The sequence below is a fragment of the Pterocles gutturalis genome, unplaced genomic scaffold (genome assembly GCF_000699245.1).
Source record: "Pterocles gutturalis isolate BGI_N339 unplaced genomic scaffold, ASM69924v1 scaffold23260, whole genome shotgun sequence".
Taxonomy (NCBI): domain Eukaryota; kingdom Metazoa; phylum Chordata; class Aves; order Pterocliformes; family Pteroclidae; genus Pterocles; species Pterocles gutturalis.
The window spans coordinates 29,950-45,986 of record NW_010138868.1 but is presented as its reverse complement, the minus strand read 5'-3'; the positions used below and the strand labels follow the sequence as shown (position 1 = coordinate 45,986).

Genomic DNA, 16,037 nt, shown 5'->3' with positions numbered 1-16,037 from the left:
AGGAAACTTGAGTATTTAAAATATGTTCAGGTATCAGAGCCTTGCTTTCCATGATTTCTGACACAAAACAATATATTTTAGCACAAAATCGTTGTGTCTTTGCTATTTATCCTAAAAAAATAGACTACAGTTATTTTAAATTGACTTGGAAGACGAAGTGAAGATGGGCCTCAATCCTGAGAATTTTGTGATTTGTTTGTACCTTTTGTCTTTTTACTGGCTAGAACTTTGTGAATTGTATTGACTTCCTAAATGCTGTGTAGATAACACATGACTTTTACTGTGGTTTAGTGCTCCTTGGGTTTTATACTGAAATTAGAGAATAAACCTGATTGAAAGTCTAACAGTACTCTCCAGCTTTAATTAGACATCCACTGGGATCATTTGTTTCTTATGAAAAACAGAATTGTAAGAATCAAGTGCCTCTAGGCCAATGCTGAAATAACATCTGAACACCTATAAGAGTGTTTGTGGCCTGTGCAAATAGCTCAGTTACAATAATTACCGCTGCAATTAATATCTAATGATGGGAAACTTAAAGTGCTACTGATATCAAACTCCACATTTAATTTAATCAAGATGTGTAATGAGATTAGCTTTCACAACTGAGCTGCGCTCCAATTCCAAATGATTTAAGTGTTTTCCCTTTTCAGCTGTACTAAGGCAAATTACTTAAGAGACGGAGATGGTTATGTCACTTGCTGAAACAATTTTATATTCACTAAATACTCATTAAACAATGTTCAACATCTTCCTGCACTTTCATGCTAACACAAAGGAAAGGGCGCTTTAATCCGACTGCATTTCAATCAAACATTGACAGCAGCTGGGTTGTTAAACTGAGCAGCTGAAACTCGGGAGTAATTTCCAGCCTGTATCCCTTAATAAGGTGGGAGCCCACTGCAGTTTAAGGTAATACAATAATCAAACATTTTAATCAGTATTAAAACTTTAATTAGGCCCGTAATGATGCATGCCTGTTCTCGCTGAGAGCACGGGTCAGTGAATTCCTCTATGAGTGCCTTACAGTAATTGAAAGCAAGCACACGTAAGGTAAAGTATGGCTAGGCTCTATTGTCTTATTTTAAAATGTGGTTGTATCTTTCTTTAAACGTGCAGTAACTTTCCTCTGATTGAAAGGAGAGGTTCCAAGATCCAATGGTGCCCTGTCATTTTCAGAATTTACGTGTAGGTGGCAGCTGAGACTGGTCCTGACTGTAGCAGGAGTTATTTTTAAATAAGACTTTTTTCAAAAACACAGTCTCTGATATTGCCAAAAGAGAAATTTAACCTTTTTGTAGAAACTACCAAGTGCAAATCTTTTTGGTTTGTGTTTGGTTGTTTTTTTTAAGCAACCTAGGGCCCATCTAGGGTCCATCTCGGGAAAGCATGAAAACCAGTGGCTGCCATGATCCAGAGTCGCCACAGTAACACAGGTTCTTCTTGCAACACAAACATCCTCAAAGCAGCACACCAGAAATTTGAAGTCATGGATACAAAGTATTTTGGAGATTGCTTAACTCTTGCAATTCACAGTCTTTAAAGCCTGGGTAGCTTGTGACAGTTTTAAACAATTCCAACAGTTCCTGTATCAAAAAAATTCAATGCTAAAGGGAACAGTGTATTTGACTACATAGCACAGGGTTCAGGAAACCAATCTCTGTAAAATAGAAAACGCTAAGAGCAAAACCACTTACCAGCTCAGAGGAAAGCAGCACCCACATCAGCACAGCACAGGGAGAGAAGAGCAGGTGCTGCTCTGTCCCTGATTTCAAGGCTGGCCCGCAGCAGAGCATGCTGGGGAGGGCTGGGCAGGGGGGCTGCTGTGAGAGGGCTCCAGCTCCCGGAGGTGGGCTGTGAGAGCCTGAGACTCCTAGGGAGGTAGGTGGTGTTTGAGTTGTTTGATAATTATTTTCTTTGCTTCCCATGTCTTGCTGTGGTCTATAGTCACTGCATTAAAAATGGGCAAATTTTTTAAAAATTTTTAAAAAATAACTTTACCTCTTCCTGACCTACGTTATCCTGATGCACCTTATTTCTGAGTGGCTGACATCACGTTTCACCCTCGGGGCAATGCGTTTACCGAAATCTTACCGGTAACTAGCAGTGGGAATGGCACCGTTGTGACTTCTTGTGTGTGTTACCTGTTGTCCCTGAAGACAGTTAAGCTGGGTGTTATCAGGGGAATTGTGGTGTGAGTGGCTTTTCTTAGATCACAGAGGCAAAATGTTTCCAAGTAGCCAGAGTGTTTTTTAGGGGAGAAAAGCCCAGAGATCCATAAGTGTATTTTCATTTCTTGTTTCTGTGTTCTGCCAGCGAGATCTAACACAGTTATTTTATATGTTGTTGTAAAGAGACATAATGACCCTCGTATACTAAATAAATTGTGTAATTTGAAAAAAAAATATCTTTTTTGGTTGTTTTCATGTTGGGATGCATTGAGAAAGGTACAGGTAGGGATCAGCTTTGTTTCAGTCCATATGGAGGAAAGCAAAGTAGTTTTCCCCAGGAAGTTTTGACTCCTCTCAAGGTTGTTTGCTTATTGCACGTATCACTGACTTTTTTTTGAATCATCTTTTTGTTTTAACAGCTTGCTGGACTTCCTTTCTCTGTTACAAGTTAAAGGTGTATCAGCCGTGGTTTTACCCATCATCACCCCGTACACCCCTTCAGTAAGGTCAGTAGGCTGAGGCAGTTACTCCGTCTGAGTAAATATAATTTGCTTTGACTGATAGGGATCTGCTTGTTTTCTGCATTGTAGCTCAAGCTTTAGTATTCTTACTAAAAGCAACATGCATTCTTTGCGAGAGAAAAATTACATGTATCAAGTGCTTTATTTGAATTAGGATGTCCCAATACAGGTAAAGTTTTAAACATCTGGGCGTTCTTGTGGCAGGAGGGAGGAGAATGTGCGGAGCCACGCACATGAGTGTCCAGCATGTCTTCGCATTTGTGGTGCCTCAGTGCAGTCAAATCTTAACCCGTAGTACTACTCATGAGTTTTTTGGGAATGTTGTCACTGATGTTAATTAGGTACAGACAGGACTTCTATAAGATTAATTAATGGAATGTGATCATAATATGATACACTTGTATAGAGGGCATTCTGGGTTCCAGAGAACCAGGCTTCTCAAAACTGTTCATCAACAGTTACCAGTAGCATGGTGCAAGGTATTTATTTAAAGCCCCAGGACGTGACCATGGTTTTTAGCATTTTAACATAATTAAGAAAATGCTCAACTTTATTCTTCTCTCCTAATCCTGCTGTTTCTACAGCCACGGTTTCCCTTCTAAGCCTGCTGGTACTAGCCAGTAGGTCAGACCTCAGGACAATCAGCTTTCGTATGGCTTGGCTACATGTTACAGACTTGGAATGTTGTTTTAAAAGGGAAAAACCACAAAGATTAATGCAGTTGACAGGCAGACAGATTAAATACTAATATCCACATGATTATTCAAACTTCAGACCTTTACAAATATTTTATACTAAATAAAATGCTCTTACTACATATTTAAAGTCTGTAAAGAATGTGGAAGAAGATTAAAGAAGTACCAGATTACTGAAAATCCCACTACCTAGGGACCCAATGATTTTTTTAATTTTTTTTTTTTCTTCCCCCCTCACCCAAAGCTTCCTGTTGTCAAGCCAGCTGTCCTTGTTCTTGAGCGATGTCAGCGCTATACTGTCATAAGCTTTTCTGTAGAGGTACTGAAATATTTACATGTGTCTGTGTAAATGCAGAACAAGTGAAGATATGATTTCAGAAATTGCACAGTAATTAAAAGAGCAGCATGCAAATTAAAACAGATAAATTACGTGAACTAACTAGTAATCCCTAGAAAAAGGAGAAGTTGGTTTTAATAGGGCATGACGGCTGTAGATGAGTAGGTCTGATTACTGAGATTGTGTCTACGCAAGCTCCTGTAGCAGTTTTAAAATGTTTTCTGACCTTTTGTTTCATGTCGTGTATTCTGTAAAACATACGGCTTCTTCTCAGTGCCTAAAATCCCAGAATAGGGAAGAAGCCTATCAGTAGCACAACTTTCAGTCAACCTTAAGTATATGCAAGAGACATCACATACAGAAGGATTATGTATTATTTATGGTGCCTTAGATATGCCATGGCACTTCACAGGCAAAGACAGGCCTTGCCCCAAGGAGCTTACAGGCTAAATTAAATTAAAGCCAGCCAAAAATGACAGGGTATTCGTATTATGGAAAGAACACAAGGTATACAGACAAAATTACTGCTGTTTGGGAAGGGATAGATTTTTATGCATAATATGTAGTCACTTCATTTTCCATCTCCTGTTTGGGATCGCTAGGACCATGAAATACAGAAGCTGACATACCTGACTGTAAACATCGCAAGACATTTTAGCCTATGTTTCCTCAGAGGTAAATGTATCGGGAAAATTACAAAACCATAACCATGTACCATCTGGGAATCAAAATTATTAGGCATGGGTAAAAATGGCATTTAGCTTTTCCAGATGAAAGTGCCGTGTTATCTGCGGTGTGTAACCACCAGTTGAGTGTGTGCTCAAGACTTTCCACCATGTGTCACAAACGCAAGAACAAGATACTGCATGAACAGTTCTCATTTGGGAAATGTGCAAATGAATCTGGCCTGCAGACTGCATTGACCTATTTGTTTATATATATGTATATATATAAAAATAAAGGCCAGACCTCCTAAAACAAGTTACTGATGCAACTGTAAGCAAAGCAGTTTTAATGTCTTTTACAATACATTGTTTTATGCTTTGTTTTAATGAAACAAATTAAATTATCTTAGAAATATATGTAAGACATATTATCAGCTGAGAACATCATATATAATTTACATATTATAATATGTAAAGAAACATCACAAAATAAGATTGAGTTCCTCCTGCACTTTACTCCATTTACAAGTGGTCCCAATTTAAAAATAAAAGAAAATCAAAATGTTATGGAGCCTTTTCTCTTCCAAATATTGTCAAGTTAAAAAAAAAAAAATTCCAGAATACTAGCTGGACATTAAACAGTCTGAAAAAGGGAGTGATAATTTGGAGCATCATGTTCCACCCCCTGCAACTGCTGTTAGTTTTTCCGTGTGTTTCTCTGTCCCCAGTTGATCATGATTTTCTACTACAAAGTATCTGAGGGAGGCCTGTATTGTTCTGTGCTGTCATTCATCATTCTTGGAAAATTACCATCTTTGAATGATTAGACTTCTGGCAGGGTTTTGTTTATCACTGGATTTTAGTTCTGAAAGTCCCAGTGCTGGGTGAAGTTCTGGGTACAGGAAAGACCTTCAGTCTTCTGAGATATTTTGACACCATCCAAGGGATGCTGGGTGTTTTCTTCACTGAAAATGCAGCTGTATCCCCAGTCAGTGCCTCCTGGCAAGGCATCACTTGGCTACAGTTGTAGTTGGTCAGAGCTTCTATTAAAACGGTCAATCTCCAGCCTCTCAAACCTAGTTCCTGAAATCCTTCTGTGAAAGGAGGTTTAGCAAAATATGAGGGACAGGATTGTAGATGCAAGTTACATGGTTCAGGCTGGTCCTTAGTTTAGGCTCAGTGTAGTAGCCCATGAGGAATGAAAGATTATGAACTGTGGTGTTTGTTACTGAAATTCCCAACTAGTGACTTGTGGGGCTAGTGTCTTAGAAAACCTGGCCTTTTAATTAAGTATTTAGTTGCAAGCACCTGATGTGATGTGTTGTGCCTAAATTCAGTCTCTGTATTTATATGACAACATAAAGGGATTTCATTAAGTTACAACCAGAGTTAAAGATCCCTGTCCATGCTGCTTCACTCGTTTTCCTGGATCCACAGACTCCCATCTGTGCTGTGTCCAGTGACCAGGGGCTGTAACTGAGGCTCAGTCAGGGAAACAAGATGGATATAATACAACATGGACTTGAATTCCACCAGAAAAAAGACCATGTGCTTTTTTTTTTTCAAAATAACTTGCTAAAGCTCCTACTGAAAACAGTATACACAGCATGCTTTGAGCTTATTATGTACAGAGGATCTCTCAAAGAGTCCTTTATTACCTTAGTGACAAGAAAAAAATCTAATTATTTCTTAAACACTGTATGTGACTAAGTATCCCAAGTTCTCCCTTTATTCTTTCCAGTAAGTTTATACTCCCAAATGTAAGTGGCTAGAATGACCCAAGATCATGACCCAAGATCAGCTCCTACCACTAAATTCTTCAGTTAGATGCAAATTGTGGCTCACTGGTGGGAATTTGACCACCTCTCATAACAGGAAAAAAAAAAAAAAAGAGGAGTGGGGATAGTACATAGCAAGAGCTTGAAAAACTGTCTTTCACCTAGTGGGCTCGGTAATCTACAGGTCTTCTGCATCTGTATGTGAGTACAGTTCGCTCAGTTTCTCAAACTTTGGTCCCCACTCTTTAATGTCATCATACACCATACTCTCATCCGGCACCGAGGAGATCAGGGAACTCAGGCTGCTGGCGACGGAGCCTTCTCCTTCGGTGCAGAACACCTGCAGCGCGTCCTGGGGCACAGCCTGGGGATGGCAGTCAGCATCTCTGACTACAGCGGACAAGTACTGGCCAAAGTCTCCACGGGTAAACAACCCTTCTGCAGTCACTGATGGTTTGCTCTGCTCCTGCATGCTTGGGGACGCATCGCTAAAGAAACTGTTGAGTTTTGTTGGTTTTCCTTTCTTCCTGTAGAGGGAATAGGCTGGGCTGGATTGAATAGACACCTGCAGTTCTGCCATGTTGTATCCATCCTGGAGTGAGAAACCATTCACATTAAATTAATATTCTCTATAGGTCCCAAAATTTCATTTTTTAGTGGAAATAAAGAAGCAATAATCCCAAGGGAGTCCCTTTGGTGTGAACGCACGAAGGACTGGCTTGTTCAACCAGCTCTGCCACCTACAGTGCACCTAAGAGAGCCAAAACCCACCAAGCAGATGCGAATGCACGAGGAACCCCTGTGCAGCCTGCACTACTACAGTCAGGTTCAAAATCAAGTCTAATTTCATATTAGAAGTTAATTAAAAATAATGGAAATGCCCCAAATCTTGCTCTGAAGGTCAGATATGAATATTTTATCACCATTAAACACTGATACTGGGTCCAGCAAGAAAGGATATTCACAAATAGCACGTTAAACTTCTGCATTAGTAGTTCTACTGGGATATCTGTTAAAATTTTATCAATCCGTGGAATAATTGCTAGTTATGTTATATGGAAGGGGCATGATTGTAAAAGCCAAATAACGACCTATTACAAAAAATAAAGTTCCCTTCTACTGAAGAAGCAGTTAATGCTGTCTGATAATTGTGCCACAGTTCCTGAAGTGCAGCTCTGTTGCCAAAGCTACTGGTACCGTACACGTTAATTGCATTAACTTCTCAGAATCTTTCTGCCAGCTGAAAGAAGTCTTGTCCTAGAGCATAATTCACCTTCCTACCATGCAAAGGTTGTGTCTCTGGACTTACTTCCAGGCAAAAAAAGAATGCTGACAGGCTGTGTGAGAGAGAATTCACTGAACAAGTAATTACTTATATTGCCCGGGCTGTTCATCTGAGCAGTGGCCATCAACGCCAGAGCTGTCGAATCAGCACTCGACAAAGATTACATTTATTCTCTCACATGCTGAATTGCACAGAACCATTTCATAAGAGATTATCCTACGTGATCTTGGTGAGCCTTTGCTGAATCTCAATCAGAGACAGAGAACTGCTTCCAGAAAAAACCCACCTGCAGTCAAGAAGCGAGGTAAGTGGCCAGGCCACGGCTTGGGACAGGACTGAGGCGTTATTTCCATTTATCCAGAGCCTAAATACTGTTAGTGAGGAACAATGTCAGACCTACAGTGCAGATGCCTATCCTGAGCATGCTCTAAGTGTCAGCTACAGCGTGATCCCACTGGGAGCATTTAGAATAGCACGGCTCAAGTGTGATCAATAAAACACGGTGACTTTCAGTTGTACCACATTTAAATGGGAGTTTGTCCAAATACAGACTGAAGGATCAAAGCTGGCTTTTCACAATATCTGGTGTTCAGTTGCATTAAGCATATACTCAACAGCACACTAATCTACTACAATTTTTATGAACTCCTCATTTCTCTGAGGGATGGTTTTATTTGTTTCAGATGCAGAAGTTCCTCAGTAAGACAGCCTCTTGGCCCCAGAGTCCTACCCTCCGCTGACATTGCAAAGACAAAACTCTTGTCCAAGCACCCTTGTGATCCTTTTGTTAAGATAATATTAGCCAGAATTACAATACCTTAAATGTATTCTATCTTGTTTCTTTACATCTAGACAAACAATTAGGTATTTAAAAAGATACTGGGAAGTTTCAGCTGCAATCCCAGCAACTGTGAAATTTCAATAGCTCGGGAAGAGCACACAGAACCCCTAGAGCCCTCACTCCAAGCAGCATTTCTTCAAGACAGAGCAGTAGCCTCAGATAAAGATTGTCAAGTCACTAATTTGCTTCCACTGCTTAAAATAAATGTATTTTAAGAACTCTCCAAAAGTAATTAAACATGTTATAGAATAACTGCGGATTTCCTCAATCTATAGAACTTCTGGGTGTAAAATTGCAAAGTATTGCAGAGGAAGTTAATCTTATTACGGAAAACAGGATTTGTGCTGTCTATGTTATCACGCAGAAAATATCCCTGTATTTATTATGTTCACACTAATTCATCAAGAAATTAAGGATACTCTAGAAGTAAGAATATTTTCTCAGATGGCTTTGTAAACCACTCTCTATATTTTTATAACTAAAAATTCTTGAAGATATTTGGAATTTTGGGACAGGTCACATTTAATATTTTTTTAAATCATGGGCTTTTTTTGATCCATCACATTAGTGCCCTGACTATTACTACCACCTTTTGAATCCATTAAATTAACAGTTTCAAAGGCAGCAATGAAGTTCCACGTCAATGGGTCAGCAAATAATCTATTTAATGTTCTCTTCTAGAACATCTGCAGTTCTCTTTCAAAGTTCTGCCTTAAACTGACATGTAGAAATCCTTACAACACCTAGCAGAAATGTTAATATTATCTGGTTTGGGTATAATCCGGATTGCTGTAAGTATAAACTCAGCTCGTGTTCACTAGTGTGTTTCTCTCCAAAACAGAAAAATGCAGACAGGTTCTTCCACAACTGCCAAGTGCTTCAGGGCTTACGAGGCGCAGATGTAGTTCCTCAGTTTCTTACCAACTCATGTCAGAATAACTACTGTTATGAACAGTCTCCAGAAAGAGACTGTCCCTAAAGAACAGTTCACGTCAGGCTCTTCCAAGCCCTCAGTGCTACAGCAGTAATTGCAACGGAAAACCTCAGCATCTCCTGAGCAATGAAACCCAACCAGCAACTGCTAGTTCTTTACTGCTAACCTCGCTCTACAGGCGTTTTTAAATATGCACATAGGATCACTTGCTTTAAGACAAATTAAAAATTGATAGGCACTTATCTCCACTTAAGAAACATGTGCCCTTGTGTACACACCCTTGCAAATAATTCATCTGCCGGTTGCAGTAATGAATCAGCAGAGCAAAGACTAAGGTCCTCAGTTACAAAGGAAAAACATAAAATACACTTTCATTAGCATGGTGAGCCGCCCGTCCCCTCTTAATTGTAGCGTAACACAATGATCCTTACTTGGTCTTGTTCCCCACCTCCTTCTTCATTGTAGTTGAGGATATTTTCTCTGATGTCCTCCAAATCTTCATGATGCGCAGGTACATGGTAAACTCCTCCGTCCAGACCGCTGTGACTCTTCCAGTGAGCCCACAAGAATACAGCACTGAGCAGAGCTGTGTAAACACACACGAGCAGAACAGAACATCATTCAGCACCAAATAAAACACGTACATACAGCAGTGCTGCCGGGTGGCTCAGGCAGCAGCCGCTCCAGAGTCCTGCAGCACTGCTCCGCAGCCAGAGCCAGCACGGCTGCAGGTTTGTGCTTCTCAGCAAACGTTTGATTTTTGTGCTCCTCAGGGTAGTTACAAGTGAACAAAGAGAGAGGAAAAGGCCTTTAAAGAGCATTTTAAAATACCCTTTAAAGTACAACTTTGCAGTTGTTATAAGCATAACCAACCAAAGAACTGAATGACCCAAGTGGTGTTCAAAGACCTACCCATTTAATGCTTTGTGTTCAAGTTTATGAGAGAAAATGTATATAAAGGAATAGCACTTAAGTAACAATGTGTTGACAGTAACAGATACACAGAAATGAAGCAGAAGACATGAGACAAAAGAGGAAATGACTTTTATATATTTCACTAGAAAAAAAATCAGGCACATTTTGCCTTAGCATCCATGAATTTAAACGTTTTTCTTAAATGCTCAGGTGCATTTTACGCACTGACAGTAAAGCTTCGACATCAGATACTGAACATTATGTAAATAGAAACTTCTGTACCACTGTGTTACCAACTCTGTAAAAATTGATAAAAGCTCATAGTGAGACCTCAAACCATTGGATACCATAAACGAAGCTGTGAATTAACAAGACTAGAATCGCTTACAGAATATCTGCAGGCAGAGTGCGGTTCTGTGGAGCACATCTAGATGACCCAGGGTCTGAAACTGGTGTACGTGGAGGTCTGTGCGGCACCGTGCTGTGCAGCTGCACCCTGCCAACTGATGCGTCTGAGACTTACCTCTTCCTCCCTGCACCCCCCAATTAACATGTGTCACACAGACCTTCACCCACGTGGTAATTTTGGCAGTCACTTTTTAGCTGAGCTGATTCTCAGATGCTCAGGAAGTCTTTTAATGTTCTACATCTCTCCTGTTTTACTGGGACCACGAGGTATCACTGTGACTTTAACAGAACAAAAGGAGCGGTCATCTCCTCCTGGCAGGGAGGGGTGGGGAAGGTTTGTGTGATATTGAACCAACATGAAGCCACCCTGGTATTGATTTGCTTACAACACAGTTCTGTATTTGAATTGGAAAGATGTAACCAGATGTCAGAAAAGCAGCTTTTCTAATCTGCTGGAAACCTATACATTTATAATTAAAGTTGCACGAATTAATCACTTTTAAGCGCTTTACCACTTTCTGGAAGTTGTGTAAGAGAAAGGGTATCTGAAATCTTGGGAACAAGGAATTTTTTTAAAAAATATTCTCCTAACAAAAGTTACAGTTGTGTGATAATACCATGGTTAACCACAGCTACTAAAAGTTTTACAGCAATGCACACCACTTAAAACCAACTGTTTCTAACTCATAATTTAGACCTGAAAGATTAGCAGGATCATTAGGTAAAAGATGTTTTTTTCAGTCAAGTTCAGTCAAGTACAGGCAGCAACACAAAGTCAGCTCACAATAAAACTGCTCTGACACAGCAAAATCCTTTAACATAATCTCTGATCAACTTCAACTGACTGGGATGCCAAAAGCTGTGAAACCAGTTAGCTTCCCACCTTATCTGCTGTTCATATTTGCACGGCAAACATGGCATCTGGCAGAGTTGGGGAAAATGACAGTATTTCAGGTAGCTACACAGATGGATCCACAATAGTCCACGGTACATTTTCATATTCTTACCATGACTTCTGAATGAAATTTAATTAACACTGCAAACCATGAGAAAGATCTTATGTCCTTACTCAGGCAAACTTTCAAGAAATTTAAATAAACAAGAAGGACTCAAAGATGTGATCCTTGCTCACAAGTGAGATCCTTCTTTGTCTTTCCTTTTCTTTTTGAGACCCAATGCCTAAGCCTGAAAATGGCTGAGGAAGCCAAAAGCAGATGTTAGGAGTTGTGACACAACTGGTAAGATGCAAGAGACTGCTCCTGTCTGACCAAGTGTTTTCCTATGAGACAGTGTATTTCTCCTAGACTGAAAAATCTGTTTCATGCTCAGTAGTATTTTACATAATGCTAGCTGGTAGAAATTTCCACTCTTGCTGTTCAATTGAATTTGCTTCCAATTATGCATCTTAACAGTTCCTTAGCAATGAAGTGAAAATGTGCAGAAAACAAAACTGCAAAGACTTTCCATAGCTCACAAATGTTGATCCACTTAGCAATATACGCACACAGGGATGAAAAATAAGTTACTGATGGATCTGAGACCATGGCAAAGAAATGAAGGCAGAGTCCAGTCTCCATTCAGCAGGAGGATGAGATGACGACTATTCAGGACACAATGGGTAAATGAGTTCACCAAAGGTAATACAAGATGTAGTTGCCATAACTACCTAACAGCGCCAAAAAGCAAATGCAGATGGCAAACATGGAACTAAAGCTCAGGCCTGTATCCTTGTGAAAGATCGCCAGTGTGATTTCACAGTTTGGTCCAGTATAGCCATCATGGCAGTGACACTGGAACTTGGTTGGTGAGTGCGAGACGCAGGTACCATGGTTGCAGGGCCTTTTAGCACAGGCAGTGTGGGCACACCCTCTGCCAGTGGCATTCTCCACGATCATCTGTCCCGGGGGACAACTGAAAAGACAAAGGTAAAATTAAACCATTAAACTTTGAGAAAAGTAGGCATGAAAGACAGCATTTAATACTTTAAAACAGTCTTTGGTGACATGCTATACACAGTTTCTGAAGTAGCTACTAGAAGTAATTACTTAGAATAATGACAGGACTGTAGTCTTTTCTAAAGCAGTCATACAACAACGAGCTCCACAACTTTAAACCTTTACATCTGGGGCTTCCAGAACTCGGGTAGATCCACTGGCTTGTGCAAGATTACCCATGTGAAAACAAAACTGGCTGGATTAGGGTCTGCAGTTTTGTCCAGGCAGAGCAAGCTACACCGTGTTCTTTGTGTTTCCATCGCGGTGAATTTCCAGAAAAAATACTTCCCTAGAAAACTCCATGTGTGTGGACAGTGGCAGTCAGCAGTGGTTAAAGTGTACGCTTTCCCAGCACAACTAACTTGCATTAGTGTTGTCCTAGCCTCAGCCCCAGCCACATACCAGAACTCTGAGTTTAACGGTGCGGTGTTTTGATTTCACATCCCTGTAAGGGAACACAGGTCACAGCTTAAGCCAGTATAAGCAGCCGGACACTAACCAAAGAAAGCACATCTAGATGGCACAGCTAGCCATGCGAGTGTTCCACTCCACTCGAGCTAACATACCCTCTTTTCCTGGTTTTCATGGTTTACAACCATTCTGCATTTGCTATTTAAACATTTTCAGTTAAAACAGGCAGACCACATTGTTACAAAATCAACGGAGATACACTAATTTACATCAGCTAAGGGTAGGACCTGAAAGGACAGTGTTCTCTGAGTAACCTGATGGCTATGCAGGCATCTAGCTTAGTGTTTCACTGTGGGTCAACCAATCTGATGGGATTGCCAGTGGCAGCCTTCAAGTTGCACACTTCTTCAGCATCCACCCTTTCCCAGCTGAATCTGGAGAGGACTGAGCTTTGATTTCCACCAGTTACCTGCATTCATGCATCATCCACAAATCAATACAAATGAATTCCTGGTTACAAGGGTTACTCCTACAAGCCTCTGAAGAACAGCCTTCTTTGACGCCTTGGGCACTTAATACTGACACGAGCTCCTTCCCGTCAGTATCCAGAGGGATTCTGTAGTTATTAAATCTGACATCCTTCATACATCCTGAGGCAAGACACAAAGAGACTGTTTTAAAAAGCCATTCAGCAAGAATGATTTGGAAGCAGCTGTAAGATTTGTCAGTTTATATCACAGAATCACAGAACGTTAGAGATTGGAAGGGACCTTGAAAGATCATCCAGTCCAATCCCCCTGCCGGAGCAGGACACCTAGATCAGATCACACAGGAACGCATCCAGGCGGGCTTTGAATGTCTCCAGAGAAGGAGACTCCACAACCTCTCTGGGCAGCCTGTTCCAGTGCTCTGTCACCCTCACTGTGAAGAAGTTTTTCCTCATACTCAAGCGGAACCTCCTATGTTCCAGCTTGAACCCATTGCCCCTTGTCCTATCACTAGATGTCACAGAGAAGAGCCTGGCTCCATCCTCCTGACACTCACCCTTCACGTATTTATAAACATTGATTAGGTCACCCCTCAGTCTCCTCTTTTCCAGGCTAAAGAGACCCAGCTCCCTCAGCCTTTCCTCATAAGGGAGATGCTCCATTCCCTTCATCATCTTTGTGGCTCTGCGCTGGACTCTCTCCAGCAGTTCTCTGTCCCTCTTGAACTGAGGGGCCCAGAACTGGACACAATATTCCAGATGCGGTCTCACCAGGGCAGAGTAGAGGGGGATATTTAACAAAGGACCCAGGCTACCAAAGTTTAAATCTAGGACTGAATTTACCTAAACTTTCATAGCATTCTTCTCCATTCTTTGACCGAATTTGTTAATGTTTTAGTCAAGATTCCCAGGGTTTTCCACAAGAAGCAAGTGCTGCAGCAGGCTCCTATCTGCTTATGTTCAAGACAGCAGAACACGTACCCCTTTACTATGCTTTCAATAGAAAAGTCCAAATATTGTGGAAAATCTGTCATTTGTGGAAAAGCTGTTATACACTTCAATGTGTACCAGCTGTAAGTTGTGTTTGGTTGATTTATAATTGTAGTTTACAGCTTAACTTTATAGAAGAGCAAACCACAAGTAATGGTCAAACAGCCTCGGGTCGCAGATAGAAATCTTGGACTGAAGATGTGTGGCATGAATTTCACATGCACGAGATGCCTCAGCATAAAAGCATATACCTTTAAGTACATTTTATAATTAAGTACATTTTATAACTTCAAAGCCCTTAAAGTTTCAGCTGGTTAACAGCAACATTAATTGTCCTAATTAAAATCATCTTCATGTAACCATTTGACGTTTTTAATCTGTTTACTTAAAAACAAATACTATTACTCCCATAAATAAAAATTCAACATATGGTCCCTAGTTCTCAGGATAAACTTTAGTTACTGGAATACTTCTAGTGAAACAATAGAAAAAAATATTTTTCTAAATAATTCATGATACACTTACGTTGTAAATTGTTATTTTATTTAATGCATATACATTTTATACATTTTCTCCCTGCACTTTTGTGTTACTCACTCTAATACTTTTATCTGGTGAAAACGTGACCCCCTTGTTTCAAATGGATTTACTAGTATTTAGTTAAAGAGGTGAACGGCACAGGAGAGAGAGGTGACAGACAGATACCCGGTGCATTTAGCCAAGTAATGGTGTGTGTCTTCCTTGTCAATATAAAAGATGTGCTCCATAACCGTGGATTACTTATACTGTGATTTTAGGTGAAGGGTGAGCTGCCAACTGAGGACAGAGTGAAAAGCTGTTATGGGTATCTTAACCTTACGCTTCTCTAGACTTCTCCTTTGTGTAACTATTCAATTTTTAGGCTGAAAACTGATTTGTTTTTTTAGCAGGCATCATGACTTTGTCCACTAAGCTGCTAAAAAATTAAATTGTTAGCTTTAACTCAGTAAAACATTTCTAATTTTAGTTAGTGCTTCAACTAAGTGACTGTAAAATCCCATAATAAAAAGGTAGTGCGTAAAGGTAAGAAACCAGAGTTTGTTCTGTGCTATGCAACACACACATAAAATGGAAATATTCCCTTCAGCATAGGGACAGTTGTATTTTGTTGGGACGGACAGCTGCCAAACGAACTGGATAACCCATGCAATGAACCAGTTCTGCGTATTTAATGCAATGAGCCATCCACAGTCCACCTGGGAGAAGCTTGTGGATCTCCAGTTACGAATAATCTACATACAGTTATGTGAAGAGGTTACCACCTTCAGTCCGTGTCCAGTGGCTAACAGTATTTGCACACAATTTCCTGCTGTAGCTTTTTCCTAGTCAGAACAGTTTATTTGTCCCTTTTGCAAAGTGTCATGCAAGAAATCTGTTTACTTTGGGCTCTGCATAAACAAGAAAGCTTCTCCCAATATGCCCATGTAGTACCAATAAACCCTCATTGTTACACATCCATATTCCAAACAGTGAGATCAAGAATTCCTCACCTTGAAAGCTCTTGTTTTGATTGAATGGGTAGGTGTTTCCAAGGACTAAGCTGCTGGGGTCAATCACAATCTCTTT

At 40.3% G+C, this 16,037-nt stretch overlaps 1 protein-coding gene across 1 annotated transcript in view; it reads right to left on the bottom strand.

Moving 5' to 3' along the window:
* Positions 1-6,345: 6,345 nt before the first annotated feature.
* LOC104468889 (neural-cadherin-like) overlaps positions 6,346-16,037 on the bottom strand; it is a gene marked incomplete at its 5' end in the record, with an annotated part of 38,392 nt that continues 28,700 nt past the window's right edge. The window contains 2 exons of the mRNA XM_010083169.1: positions 6,346-6,759; positions 9,659-9,723. Coding sequence (XP_010081471.1) covers positions 6,346-6,759; positions 9,659-9,723 — 479 coding nt within the window. The remainder of the gene's footprint in view (positions 6,760-9,658; positions 9,724-16,037) is intronic.